The 15,484-nt window shown below is 46.6% G+C and overlaps 1 protein-coding gene across 2 annotated transcripts in view; it reads left to right on the forward strand.

Moving 5' to 3' along the window:
• Positions 1-15,484, forward strand: part of LOC142469902 (puratrophin-1-like) — a 106,439-nt gene that overhangs the window by 39,193 nt on the left and 51,762 nt on the right. For both annotated transcript variants that reach the window (XM_075576647.1, XM_075576648.1), the window contains exons 4-9: positions 2,751-2,933; positions 4,178-4,301; positions 4,542-4,635; positions 9,024-9,110; positions 13,531-13,647; positions 15,195-15,293. In XM_075576647.1, coding sequence (XP_075432762.1) covers positions 2,751-2,933; positions 4,178-4,301; positions 4,542-4,635; positions 9,024-9,110; positions 13,531-13,647; positions 15,195-15,293 — 704 coding nt within the window. The remainder of the gene's footprint in view (positions 1-2,750; positions 2,934-4,177; positions 4,302-4,541; positions 4,636-9,023; positions 9,111-13,530; positions 13,648-15,194; positions 15,294-15,484) is intronic.

Raw genomic sequence — 15,484 nt, forward strand, 5'->3', positions numbered from 1 at the left:
CCCTGTCTCTAATTATCGCGCTGTCTCCCACATGCCTTGTGCCTCTAAACTCCTTGAACGCATTGTATTTTCTCGCTCCATTATCTCACCTCTTATTCTCTCCTAGATCCTCTTCAATCTGCTGCTGTGCTGCTCACTCAACTGAAACAGCCCTCACTAAAATAACAAATGACCTCCATGATGTTAAAGACAACGGTCATTACACTTTGGTCATATTGCTTGACCTCTCTGCAGCCTTTGATACTGTGGACAACCCTCTACTCTTTCATACTCTCCATACTTTTGGTATGCGTAACAGAGCTCTATCCTGGATCTCCTCTTACCTCTCCCATCGTACGCTGTGTCTCGTTTGCTAACACCTCCTCCACCTCTGTCAATCTCTCTGTGGACATACCCCAGGGGGCTGTCCTGGGACCTTTTCTCTGTACTCACTCTCTCAAGGTGACCTTATCACATCTCCTGGGTTCAAATATCACCTCTATGCTGATGACACACATTTGCTTTTCAACCTCTGACCTTAGACCTGCTATACAGACCACAGTCACTGAATGTCTCTGCTACATTACCCTGAATGGCATGCGCCAACTCAAACTTAAAATGTCAAAGCGGAGCTCCCCAAACTTCGTCCCAAGTCTGGCCCTACCACACCCTTCCACATTACTGTTGGCAGTACTATCCTGTCACAAGCACGCTGCCTAGGGGTCACGTTTGGCTCCTTCCTCACAATGTAGCTAAAACCTGTCTTTTTCTCCCCGTAACATTGCAAAGATACGCCCTTCCCTCTGTCGCTCTACTGCTAAACCTCTAACGTAGGCCCTCATTCTCTCCCGTCTCAACTACTGTAACCTTCTACTGTCCGGCCTTCCTGTCTCCCCTACAATCTATCCTAAACACTGCTGCTAGAATCACTTTACTCTCTCCTAAATTTGTCTCTGCGTCTCTCGTGCTGAAATCCCTCTCCTGGTTTCCTATTAAATCCCGTATTACTTACAAAATTCTCCTCTCTTTAAGGCTATAGACTCTTGTGCCCCTCCTCATAGCTCAGCCCTAATTTCTTGCTGTACACAGTTGCGACTATTGCGTTCTTCTCAAGGATATCTTCTGTCTACCCCCTTTTTGTATCTAAAGCCCTCTCCCGCCTAAAACCTTTCTTACTCACTCCCCATGCCTCTGGAATGCCCTTAACACCCTCTCGCCCTCCACCTTTTAAGGCTGCGGGCAGGCAGGGAGCGAGCTCGCTGACGCTCATGTGCGTTGACGTAACGCTCCTTGCTCGGCCGGGAGATTTGTGGCCGTGTTGGGGGGGCGCGCGGCCATGACGTCATGGAGCTGGTTTGCCCTCATTGGGCGAACCGCGCACGTGACGCGCCAGCGAGCGGCACATGTGCGCAGGTGCAAGCTCATGCTGGCCACACAAATTGCTGCAATGTGTTACATCACGGTCAGCGTGAGCGCCCACTCAGCGCCACCCTGGCCGCAGCCTAAGACACATCTCCGTGGCTGATACTATACATCTCATACTTTCACCGTGACCTCTTGTAGACGCACTTCCCCAGAACACTCTCCTAGTGTTTCTGTACGTTCCTCCTACTTTCCACTTAGATTGTAAGCTCTTCGGGGCAGGGACTCCCTTTTCCTAATGTTATTTTTATGTCTGAAGCTCTTATTCCCATGATGTGTTTTATTATTATGTCGTGTATTGCTGCTGTGATGCGCTGTGGAAGGCGCTATATAAATAAAGATATGCATACAAACGGTGCTTCCACCGCAGCCAGGGAGTCTGGGTAATGACATGCAAATGAGCACAGCGTGCCACTCTTTACTTCTTCATCCATTGTAACACTGTGGCGGCACTCCTCTAATCCGTCTATCCCTCTGCACCATGTTTACTCTCCATGCCTCAAGGGGTGTGAAAATGTTATCACCCCAATAATCCTTTGCCCCGTTAGTCACTGCCAGTGGAACATGGCTCTGTACATGAAGAGGTGTGTGTGTATGTGTATGTGTCTGGCCGGCCAGAATGCTGTTGGAGGGGCAAACTGGACTACAGAATATGTGTATTAATGTGTCACACATTCTTGGGAGGGGCAGGCTAGATGAGCAATATGTCGGTTGATGGGAAGAGCTATATGCCACACATGCGTTCTGTTCTTCCTGCCTGCTTGTAACGAGTCACCCTGCGGTGAACAGGATAGGCGACTGTTACATTTAGTGGAGCATGGATTCTTTGGGTCTGTGTCACCATGCCATCCTGTGATTGCAAGGGCAGATTTGGTAGGCCTTAGTATTGAGTCGGAGAGGCTCGTTAAAACAAAGCCTTTATTTCATGAGTTCATTTTGGTGATATGATACAACAGTGATGAATGTTTTATTTAGATTACAATGGGAAGAGATTACCCTGTGCATTGAACCCCTTGAAATCCTTTTTTCTGTAATAATAGTTGACGAAGAGGGCGTGGACCCTAGAAACAGTGGTTGTTTTTATACATTCTTGAGCCATGTTTTAATAAAAGATCTTTTAATCAAACCACCAAAATAATATGTGCAAGTTACGATTCAATTGTGCTTATTAAAAGTAAGACCAGACACTCATTGATGTTCATTCTCTACAAATACACCCATAGTTACCCAGTACATTCATCATACTTCTCACCACCACCACCTCCAGAACGAAGGATGTTAAACATGGCTGTAGTTACTACGAGTATCTATTCGTGTCTAATGTCCCCTTCACGTTGTTCATTTCGCAGGAAACGTTACAGAGACCGAAAGGGCCGCAGAAGAAAGGATAAACCGAGATCCGTGGCTATTATGGCAGCAGGGTCTGAGTTCCCCACCGGTGGCCTCCAGGAGAAATCACATCCAGACCCCACTGACTCTCGCAAAGGAGGTGAACTTGGAAATCCTGATGAGCGGAGTCGCGTGTTTACCTGGTGAGTTCCAGCCGCCGCTGGCTGGAGAGATGGGCCCTGCAGCTCGGCCGCCTGGCTAAGGCCACGCTTATACTTGCGACTACGATACACATACCATGCCGTGCATCGTGCTGCGCATAGTGCCCGCGACCAGGCGGAGGCACGACTGAGCGGCAGGACCCAGGAGGGACAAATTGATTATGTTTCTCTACGCGGCCGCTGCGTGACGTCAGCGGCACGTGACGTTGTTCAGCCAATAATGGCAAACCGCTCGCATGATGTCACGGGCCACGCCTCCACCACGCCCCTGTTGCATCCCGCCGGTCGCCTGCATAGAGTGCAGGTTTTCGCACGCGAATGACGTCCCGCGATCGTGCACGGAAGTGCACACTATAAGCGCAGCCTAACCACACAACCATATCTGTGACTTGCATGTGACATGTTCTAATCCCAGCTGCGAAAGATAATATGAGGGTCACTTATATATTTGTATTTGATATCATTTGTTAATTGCTCTTGTAATAATAAGCCTGGTCACATGACGTGCGCCTCGTTCAACTTCTTAAAGCAACAGTCGCACGTAAAGTTTATTTTTATTAAAACATCGTGATTAAAATGAGACTTCAATGGGACCGTCCCTCCTGGGACAAAACAGGACAGGGCCGTGCTTAACAGGTTACATTGAGCTGAATGTTTTACAAATATCAGACAAGTATGTGTATTTTAAAATAATGTTTATTAACATTTCCATGGTTCATGCTTTGGAGCAGGGATCATTACTGAGCCACTGATTGAGCCACCTGTGCTGAAGCAGGGATATCCTGAAAACCTGACCTGTTGGTGGCCCTTGAGGACTGGAGCTGGCCACTGCTGGTTTGGAGGGCTTGCGCTAAGCCGGCAAAGACAGAGCTTATACTACTTCCGCGGCCGCACGCGACCGAGCGCACTCCTGCAGCCCCGCCGATCCGTGAACGCGGCTGCGGGCGTTTGGGGCTGAACCAGCTCACGTGGCGCTGACGTCATGCGACAGCCGCCCGAGAAGACAAAATGTCTTCAAAACGCTGCCGCGTCAGCTCGCCTCTGCGTGCGCAGGCGCTTGGCTGACTGCTATAGCCAATTACTGAAGTGTGCTTGACGTGCGCGCGCAGCAACTCCGACACTATAAGCTCGGCCTAAAGCAGGACATTGAAGGCGCTGATATTCTTCCGGCTGCCCTCCATATATATATATATATATAACTCTTGCTCATCCTTCTTCCCATCTAGGAACACGAGACAGAAACGGACGCGCGGTGCTGATAATAAACACTAGGAACACGGCCTGGCTAAACCCGCAATGTAACGCCGCGGAGCTGGGGCGTCTGTTCCTGTACTATTACAGCATCCCAAGGTGTGCACGGGAAGCCCATCAACAGATTGGACATTTTAAACATGGCTGCTCCCCCAGCCGAGATCCGGCATTTACCCCTCTGCGGCCACTGGCTGGCAATTTATATTGGTTCATGCGTTCGCTGTAACCCGCTCAGTGGCAGGAGGGCGTGCGTGGCGTGGGACATCCCTCTCTTACTGGTTTCTGGGACTGGTTTATGTGTTATCGTAACGACCTCGTCATATCTTCCTGTCCCCGTAGGCGAGAATGCCGAGCTCTGGGGCTGACGCTGCTGGTGGACGCCCGGCGCTGTTCTCCCGTTCCTGCTCTGTTTAAAGCCTTTCATATAATGCAGGTACAGTGTGTGTGTGTGTGTGTGTGTGTGTGTGTGTGTGTGTGTGTCTATATATCAGGGGTAGCCAACTCCAGTCCACAAAGGCCACCAACAGGTCAGGTTTTCAGGATATCCCTGCTTCAGCACACGTGGCTGAATCAGACTGAGCCACCTGTGCTGACGCAGGGATATCCTGAAAACCTGACCTGTTGGAGGGCCTTGAGGACTGGAGTTGGCCATCCTTGCTCTCCCCAGGTCTCAGTGCAGTTACCATGATAAGTGTTTAGGACTACGTACCCTTTTAATGCTGTGAGAGAACGGCCTGTCTCTACTTGACATATATGTATGTGTGTATTTAAACCAAAGAGCTTACACTCTTATTACTTATCCTACTGCATAACTACAAGCCCAGATCTCCCTCGGGATCACACAGATGATAACAGAGGGCTGTGTGGGACATGGGTGAGTGACAGCTCTCCTGCTACCTGTCACTCATCACTTAGCATGTTCCATCTGCTGTCATTGCAAATCAGGGTCAGATATAAGGCGGCTGCTTGTCGCTGAGCGGGGTCTTGCTGATAACTGTCTGTTTTCACATCTGTTTCGCCTGTCCCCACTGTCACCTTCTGGTATAACAGACATTCCTAAATCCCTGAGTGATATTCATTCTCAAAAGGGTCTACTTTTTAACCCCTTTGCCACCAAAGGGACCTGTTATTGACCACTGTAAGCTTGGGATAGAAAAAAATGGCTGCTGAGGGTTATTACCAGATGTTCCCCATGTGTTAGCGTGTTGCTAACTCTGCTGGGACGATATTATTCATACTTGTACATACTTGTAAAATGGCGATTTTTTTTCTAGATTTGTTTGCTGACATTCAAAGCCCGACATGCTCGGGGTCCCACCTATCTGAGAGAGCTTCTAGTTCCCTACACTCCCTCGCTCACTCCGATCTGCAGATGTAGGACTCCTAACAGTTCCCAGAATCCGCTTTTCTTCCTTTGGAGCCCGATCTTTTAGCCACACTGCTCCCACTCTCTGGAACAGTCTGCTTCGTACAGTCCGAGAGGCCCCTCTCTGGGAATCTATAATAACAGGCTCCAGACCTACCTGCTTACCCAGGCATTTAATTAATGACCCTCAACCTGTGCACCATGTAATAGCTCCAGCACCGTCCCATCCTGTATTGTATCTTTCCTTGTGTTTGGTCTCATACCCGTAAATGGTTTTTTTTCTTCCTCTTTGTAACTGAAGCGCTTTGAGTCCCATTGGGAGAAAAATACTATATAACTAAATGTATAATTATTATTACACTAAGTAAAATAGTTGCTTTCGGTTGATTTACATTTTTCTAAGGAAGCCCAATCACATCTGCTAAGTTATTTCAAACTTTTAGTTTTGACCTGCTGCTTGGGACCTGCTCTTCCCGTGCATTACGTGGTCCCCGGGGCCTGCTCTTCCCGTGCATTACGTGGTCCCCGGGACCTGCTCTTCCCTTGCATTACGTGGTCCCCGGGACCTGCTCTTCCCGTGCATTACGTGGTCCCCGGGACCTGCTCTTCCCGTGCATTACGTGGGCCCCGGGACCTGCTCTTCCCTTGCATTACGTGGTCCCCGGGACCTGCTCTTCCCGTACATTACGTGGTCCCCGGGACCTGCTCTTCCCATGCATTACGTGGTCCCCGGGACCTGCTCTTCCCGTGCATTACGTGGTCCCCGGGACCTGCTCTTCCCGTGCATTACGTGGTCCCCGGGACCTGCTCTTCCCGTGCATTACGTGGTCCCCGGGACCTGCTCTTCCCGTGCATTACGCGGTCCCCGGGACCTGCTCTTCCCGTGCATTACGTGGTCCCCGGGACCTGCTCTTCCCGTGCATTACATGGTCCCAGGGACCTGCTCTTCCCATGCATTACGTGGTCCCCGGGACCTGCTCTTCCCGTGCATTACGTGGTCCCCGGGACCTGCTCTTCCCGTGCATTACGTGGTCCCCGGGACCTGCTCTTCCCGTGCATTACGTGGTCCCCGGGACCTGCTCTTCCCGTGCATTACATGGTCCCCGGGACCTGCTCTTCCCATGCATTACGTGGTCCCCGGGACCTGCTCTTCCCGTGCATTACGTGGTCCCCGGGACCTGCTCTTCCCATGCATTACGTGGTCCCCGGGACCTGCTCTTCCCGTGCATTACGTGGTCCCCGGGACCTGCTCTTCCCCTGCATTACATGGTCCCCGGGACCTGCTCTTCCCGTGCATTACGTGGTCCCCGGGACCTGCTCTTCCCGTGCATTACGTGGTCCCCGGGACCTGCTCTTCCCGTGCATTACGTGGTCCCCGGGACCTGCTCTTCCCGTGCATTACGTGGTCCCCGGGACCTGCTCTTCCCGTGCATTACGTGGTCCCCGGGACCTGCTCTTCCCGTGCATTACGTGGTCCCCGGGACCTGCTCTTCCCGTGCATTACGTGGTCCCCGGGACCTGCTCTTCCCGTGCATTACATGGTCCCGGGACCTGCTCTTCCCATGCATTACGTGGTCCCCGGGACCTGCTCTTCCCTTGCATTACGTGGTCCCCGGGACCTGCTCTTCCCGTGCATTACGTGGTCCCCGGGACCTGCTCTTCCCGTGCATTACGTGGTCCCCGGGACCTGCTCTTCCCATGCATTACGTGGTCCCCGGGACCTGCTCTTCCCGTGCATTACGTGGTCCCCGGGACCTGCTCTTCCCGTGCATTACGTGGTCCCCGGGACCTGCTCTTCCCGTGCATTACGTGGTCCCCGGGACCTGCTCTTCCCGTGCATTACGTGGTCCCCGGGACCTGCTCTTCCCGTGCATTACGTGGTCCCCGGGATCTGCTCTTCCCGTGCATTACGTGGTCCCCGGGACCTGCTCTTCCCGTGCATTACGTGGTCCCCGGGACCTGCTCTTCCCGTGCATTACGTGGTCCCCGGGACCTGTTCTTCCCGTGCATTACGTGGTCCCCGGGACCTGCTCTTCCCGTGCATTACGTGGTCCCCGGGACCTGCTCTTCCCGTGCATTACGTGGTCCCCGGGACCTGCTCTTCCCGTGCATTACGTGGTCCCCGGGACCTGCTCTTCCCGTGCATTACATGGTCCCCGGGACCTGCTCTTCCCATGCATTACGTGGTCCCCGGGACCTGCTCTTCCCGTGCATTACGTGGTCCCCGGGGCCTGCTCTTCCCGTGCATTACGTGGTCCCCCATTGCATCGGGACCCTAGTAATGTGCTAGTTTCCTTTCCGTAGATTCTGTCTGCTCAGCCGTTCACTGTGGTTTGTGCAGAAGAGAACACGGCAGTCCCAGTTGCCACTAGCGGAGCCAATTTTAAGTGAAAGCTAAAGATAATTAAACACAGCCACTTTCATGGGAGGGGGGTCATCTGTCTATTCGATTTGCACGAGACAAAGAATTAGGAATATAAGGCTTTCTCCCTTGGGAGTCGCGTTCCTGGCAAGACCTTCAGTGTCACAATAATATCCATTGATTGTGTTATACACAGAGTGAGAGACAGGGTATTGTGTACTACAATACAGCGCAGAGGATCCGGGGAAAGATGTTGCTACACATTATAGCCAAGAAATGCACAATCTCTTTATTCCATTTAGGATTCCAGACTTTATTTCAGGGGACTGTTTGCATTTTAGGTTTGGACGGTCTGGGGTTCAGAAAAGGCTTATCTGCAGTATTATTATCCCATAACACTAGTATCTGATCATGTGTTTTGGTATGAAAAGTTGAATTTGATGGAATTAAAATAAATATGATATTACAGCCCTAAATCCCTAGTATTGCAAATTATAATTCGTAGTTTTACATCTTCAAATTAATTGGAATATAGGTCTTTAAAAAAAAAATTGTTTAGCACTTTTGATGATGTATTGCTAATATTTTATTACATGATCTACTACACTATTTTATGTAATAGCTGACGTTTGGCAATAATATGTGATACTTAAGAGGCCTTGACAATCGCAAGCAAAATTAAAAAAAAAAAAAAACAGGCTACCATGCTGCAGAATTAAATGTTAAACTTCGAATGTCCCGGATTAACTGTCAGTACGATCCGTGTCTTGTTTTTATCAGTGGAAGTGTCAAAATAACTCACAACTGCACTGAAACTGTCCGGTGTAAATACAATTGCAGACTTTCACGTGATTAAGAATCCTGCTTAATTAATGTCCTATACATTTAACTCGAAACTTTAGTGGTTTTAAGTAGATTAACTGGTTAATTATCTCCAGATTGTAAATAATCTCTAAACTCTTTTTAATTTACATTGCAAGGGTCCTGTTTGGCTGTGTGGCTGGCTGTGTGGCTGTGTGGCTGTGTGGCTGGCTGTGTGGTTGTGTGGCTTTGTGGCACAAGTTGTAAGGAAACTCTATGTGTTGTGTTTCAGACGGCTGTTTCTGATTGCATCCATGGAGTTCTGCTGCTCGTTGAGAAAGACCTTGGCCTGTCGCTGGAGAAACCGCACGGCGTGCAGGTACTGAAGACCCACAGGTGGCCTTAAAGTGCGGCCCTTCTCACCAGCGTATATAAGAGTAACAATTGAAGAGAAAAAGCTCTCATCCATATGACATCTCTTCCACTTACCATGCTTAAGTGATTCTAAAGATGCAGTTATCAGGGCGTAGCATTTCTCAGAGAAGTCACCATGTCGCCCATTATTTAAATGGTCCATAAAGAAAATAATATATACAGTGTATATGTATACTGTATATATATATATATCTCCAATAAAGAATATCACTTGTGAGCACATTCACATATGACTTAGACAGGTCTGCAACCCTGCCTTTCACCATTATCACCTTGCATACAGTGCTTCCACTGCAGCAAGGGATTCTGGGAAATGACATGCAAATGTGCACATCTTTTTCCTGAAATTCGTTTTTACATCGAACTCTTATAAGCAAATGCTCTGCTGTTCACACAGCTTTAAAGCACAGCACCTGTCTAAGACATGTGAATGTGATCACAAGTAATATTCTTTATTGGCTATACCCTAACGGGGGAGGTTTTTTGTCGCCTTTTTCACACACCATTACTTAAAAATAAGGTGTATTTATGTATGTATATATGCAGTGGTTGACAAATCACCAAAAAATCTACTCGCCACACAAAAAAATCTACTTGCCACCTAGTACCAAACGTGTGCTGCTTGGGCCAATATTTACTCGCCCGGGGGTTAAATCCACTCGCCCGGGGCGAGCAAATGTATAGGTTTGTCGAACACTGTATATATGTATGTATATATATATATGTATATGTGTATATATATATATATATATATACACACACACACCTATCTATAATTGTGTGTGTATGTATACCTATATATATGTGTGATAGGTACATACTTTATGTATAAACACACTCACATACACAAATATATATGTGTATGTATATACAATATATATATATATACACACACACACACACACACACACACACACCTGTGTGTGTGTAATATATATACATACACATATGTATTTGTGTATGTGAGTGTGTTTATATATAAAGTATGTACATACATGTTCTTAGTCTTGGGACTCCTTAAACCCCGTGGCTGCTTTAGAGGGGGAATTGTGTTGCTTTGACTTTCCGACTGTCAGACACACACTTTAAGCGAGTCAGCGCAGGCCGCGGTACGCTGGCTGCATTGTAACTGCGAGGCGTCCGGGTTGAAGTCTCACAGTTTTGTATTGAGCCGCAGTCAGGGCGAGAGTTACTAGAGAGGAGACCTGCCGGGAATCCCTGCCCGGTTAGTAAGCATGTAACCAGGTAACACCCGAGGGTCGGCTCCTTCAGAGGGTGTCAGAGACTGAATATTTCCCCGTAGTGGCGGTGAAAAGTAACCCGATGCAGACAAGGCATATAAATAATGTAAGATATGGGAACGTGATATTAATAATGTTTTCCGGAGGGACACGTTATGGTTTTTTTTAACAGCGTTGAAGCAGGGGGTCTCCAGAGCTGAACCGCGTTGATTTGAGCTCTAGTGAGCCCCTGCTTCCCGACTCACTTACCTCCCGTAGAGGGTGTGGGTATCTCCACGCAGTTTAAATGTCCCGCGTCAAGTGGGCCAATAGGAAGGCGAAAGGGATGATGTCACGGCTTCCTATTGGCCCGGGGGACATTTAAAGCCGCTGTTTCGATAGCCCTGGTTGTGCTGCTACCGGCACCCTCTTCCGAGGTAAGTATCTCTGAAAGCAGGGGGTCCCGGAGAGGAAATGAATGCAGTTCAGCTCTGGAGACCCCCTGCTTCAAACTTGTTTTTATTTTAAATTACAGAAATGTTAAAAACAACGAGTCCCCAGGAAGTGCCTCTGTATAAAGGATCGGGAAACAGGCAGGAAAGTAATGTTAGGACAGACAAAATCCATGCACTAAAAATATATATATATATATATATATACTCATACATACACGTGTGCACTTTAAAATAAGTTTACTTAAGCTGCAGGGAGTTATAAGAAGCTCAGAGTATTAAAAGAAAGTGTTTGCAAAACGCTTTCAAAATTGTTTTGCAATTCAATCTCTCCGTCCTTAGGGGCCTATGCAGAGAGCAGCGAATTTTCGAAATTCGCCATTTTTTGGAGATAATCGCGCAGAAAACAGCAGAAAATGGAGATTTCCGAAAATCGCGCCAATTTTTCATTTCTATTTGTAAAACTCGCCTCGCGGCTGGCGAGAACCGCAATCTCGCCAGTTTAAAATATATCCGTATGCAGAGAGGCGCGAACGGCATCTAGCGGCTGTTCGCGCCAATAAAATGGCGCGATTGTCTCCGTTTTGCCTCGCCAAAAAAAACTGGCGCTCGCGGCCATTGCAAAGGGAAAAAAAAAGGCGCGAATTTGTTTTTACATGTTTCCGAAGCGCGCATCTCGCCAATTTAAACTCGCCAGACGCATCCATGTTAAACATAGCAGAATTCGCACTTTTCTGCATATGGAGATTAAAACTCTCCAAAAAAGCTCCTTTTTATGAAATTCGCCATTTTTAAAATTCGCTGCTCTCTGCATGAGGCCCGTAATGTCTATTTTTTGTTTTGTGAGTTAATTATGACAAAGCATATGGAAACCCAGACAATGATAGATAGATATAACACACACACACACACACACCAGACCGATCCCCGGAGAATGTAAAACCAACATGGGCAGAAGCCGGGGTCAGAATTAGCATTTCCTTTAAGATGACCTCCCCATATTTAACAAAAGTATTGTGACAGGCCCGAGACAGCTTGTAACTGTGACAGGGGCTAATGTGGAAGCTTTGATAAAAAGATCCCACTCTTGGATCATCAGGGCAAAATTACAGAGAACAATGATTGGTTGTAATCTCTGACCTCTTCGCTAACGACGGCCCCGTCAGTTGAGGATTAACATTTTGGGGTGTTTCTTGCACATGATCTAGTCTAGAACCAACCGCTTCAGCACCAGTGTGTTGCAAAGTCTAGAACAGGGTTTCTCAACCAGGGTTCCCCATGCATCCCTAAAGGGTTCCCTTCAATTTTCTGGTCATTTGAAAATTGTATCAAATACAGAAGAATTTACAATGCACCTGATCACAGAGTTGTTATAAGAGAGGGTTGGGGGTTTCCTCAGAATTTCACTTCGGGTTCCTTAACCAAAAAAGGTTGGAAACCACTGTTCCAGAAGTATTTATATATGTGTGTGTATATATAAAAATATATATATATTTTTTTAATTATTATTTGTATAGCACCATCCACGTACAGTACATAGTTCTTTACAGCAGTAATACATGTAACATAATAGGAATAAGCTCTTCCACATGACAATAGATATTAGGAAAAGGAGTCCCTGCCCCAAAGAGCTTACAATCTAAGTGGTAAGCAGGAGAACTTACAGAGACTGTAGAAGTACTTGAACTTTTTCAAAGTGTCCCATCTGCAGAACTGAAAACTAGCCCCGCATTTAGCCAAGAAGAAAAATCCTGTTGGTAGCAATTCAGTTTTGACACTGGGAGATGTTGACACAGAGCATCCCTATTATCGGAAATAAAACACAGATTTAGCCAATATTGATATAATTTCTGCCTAACACAAACCTACAGGAGCTTTCTCTCCTGTAGTTGTGTTTCTGAACATCATTGTCCGTTGGTTCACATCTTTTTCTGACCTAGGGAAGTTAGAACGTATTAAAGTGCAGTCCCACTGATTTTAACACTATTTTTTATTTATTTATCGTTACCTTTTCTTGTGTTATTTTGATTGCACTAGTAAAATTCAGCATTTTGGGGGGGGGGTTGTATGTTGAAGAAATATTGATGTGAAATACTTTTTGGGACCTCTTTCAAATAACCACGATTTCTTAAATAAGCACAAAATATGATGCATTCAATTGTAATAATCAAATAAAAGGTATGTGTATGATAGAAATATAAATCTGAACACTCTTGTAAAAGTCTGCGTACATTGTTGGTGCTGTATAACTACAAACACACGTACACACTGACACACCTGTAGGATGATCGTGTTACATGGAACTCTGCCATTTAGTTACGGTTATAGAAATCTAATGAATGTTGGTAATCACTGGTATTGTATTATATTTGCAGCACTGTGTGTCTAAACCAGGGATGGGCAACGCCAGTACTCAAGGGCCACCACCAGCTCAGGTTTTCAGGATATCCCTGTCTACGATTGAGCCACCTGTGCTGAAGCAGGGACATTCCTCATACCTGGCCTGTTGGGGACCCTTGAGGGCTGGAGTTGGCCACTCCTTGGCTAAACCAACTAAGAATTAAGATAATGCATTGCTTCATAATCTTCACTTTAGTGCAACTCCTCTACATTCAGCTTGAAAGGCAACATTAGCTGTATCCAGTGTTCTGTATGTGTGTCTTGTAATGTTGTAGTGTTTTTTATCCATCAGTTTGATCTTCTTACGTCAACCAAGTCCTTACACAAGCACATAGAGGCCTCCAACCTCCCGCCGGAGTTTGATGGGTCATTTCCATACTGCCACCGGGACTGGTTGACATTTCGCTTGGTGAGTTACCATCGTGGTGAGCAAAGCTTGAGCAAATACCTGCGGTGCTGTCCGTGTCTCATGCTCCTCTGTGTAATGAGCTCCACTTATGAGGTCTCCATACATTGTCAGATTGTTGGGATATAAAGGGAAAGGCTGATTCACCATCCGAGCCTTTGGACTGACCACCATGATAGACGCCCAACTGTTTAACAGTTTAGGAAGAGACCCAAAACAAGATATTAAGTGATGCACACACACTCACCTTACAGTACAAGTGGTGGCGGTGATGATGATGATGATGAAGGCAGAGCCATTGGTGAAAACAAGGGGGAGAGGGATATAATTGGCATTTTGAAATGAATAAAGGAGTTCCCACAAGGTGTAGGAGAGAAGTGCTAGTGTGGTCCCCTATAGGCTTAATACCCCAGAACATATTCAGCAGGTATACTAAAAGTTTAGTATAGTAAAATTTATAGTATATTTTAGTATAGTTAATTTAGTTAAAAAAAGACCTCCTTGTTTTCTTATATATTCATTGTAGATTGGGATACCTTTTTAAAAGACCAACATAAGAGTTCTTCATAGATTAAATAATAGTGTTCAAAACTTTTAAAACGACACCGGTCTCTTCTTTGAGTGACTGTATGTTACATAGTTACATAGTAGATGAGGTTGTAAAATTACATACGTCCATCAAGTTCAACCTATGCTAATTTTAGATGACAGATACTTTATCCTATATCTATACTTACAGTATATTGATCCAGAGGAAGGCAAACAAAAACCCCAGTGACATATCATCCAATGATATCTTATAAGGGGAAAAATAAATCCCTTCCCGACTCCAAATATTTGCAATCAGATTACTCCCTGGATGAACATCCTTCCCATGTTTACTTATTTGGTATATCCCTCTATACCGTCCCTTTCTAAAAAGATATCCAACCTTGTTTTGAACATATCTATTGTATCTGCCATCCCAGTTTCCATGGGTAATGAATCCCACATTGTAACTGCCCTTACTGTAAAGAACCCTTTCCTTTGTTGCTGGTGAAATCTCCTTTCCTCCAACCTTAAGGGATGGCCCCGAGTCCTCTGTGAGGATTCGAAAAGCTCTGAACATCTATAATTTATTTATATTCATAATTATAATCTAAGAAGAGCTCTCTCGTTGGGCCCTTAATCCCAGAATACCAAAAATGTACAACTCTCCAGGATCAACAGCGCTCTGAGAACTTCTCTTTGTGGCATAACACTTTAGTAAATGTTTAAGGGTGTAAAAAAAATTCAAACTACTGGTCATTTCAATGCTGTGTTGTATTGCAGATTGTGTTCTCTGCCGTTAAACGTAAAGGTGTTTATTTAAAGTAGTGGCATTGAGGGTGTGTACTGTATGTATACAAACTATATGATTTATGAAGCTTCTCAGCAATGTTTCTGGTGCCCCGCTGCCGCAGAGGGGTTAAGCTTGCGATACATATATACATTTTGATCCCCCCAGGGGGATGTTCATCCGGACAGTGGCACTGCAGCGTCCTGAGCACTTTACTTTGCTTCCGTTGCAGAAGTGGGAGTACCTACAGCAGAGTTGCCGCGATGGCTGCACGTTCCTGCAGAACGCCATCAGGAACCTGCACGTCAACTTATTGCCGGAAAAGGCAGAGGTCAGACACCTGGCGGGAGTGTTCAACCCCATTCACCGTCTGCTTGAACTGTAGGGTCTCCCAGGGGAGGACCACACCTGTGTTACTGCTGCGAGCCCCCTCCTCGCATGTCCAGGAGATAGTTACCTGGGATATCTGCATTGACCTGAAACTAAGGAGCGTGGTGGTGGTACTGTCACTGCCTTTGTGAC

The sequence above is a fragment of the Ascaphus truei genome, chromosome 19 (assembly GCF_040206685.1).
Source record: "Ascaphus truei isolate aAscTru1 chromosome 19, aAscTru1.hap1, whole genome shotgun sequence".
Classification (NCBI taxonomy): Eukaryota; Metazoa; Chordata; class Amphibia; order Anura; family Ascaphidae; genus Ascaphus; species Ascaphus truei.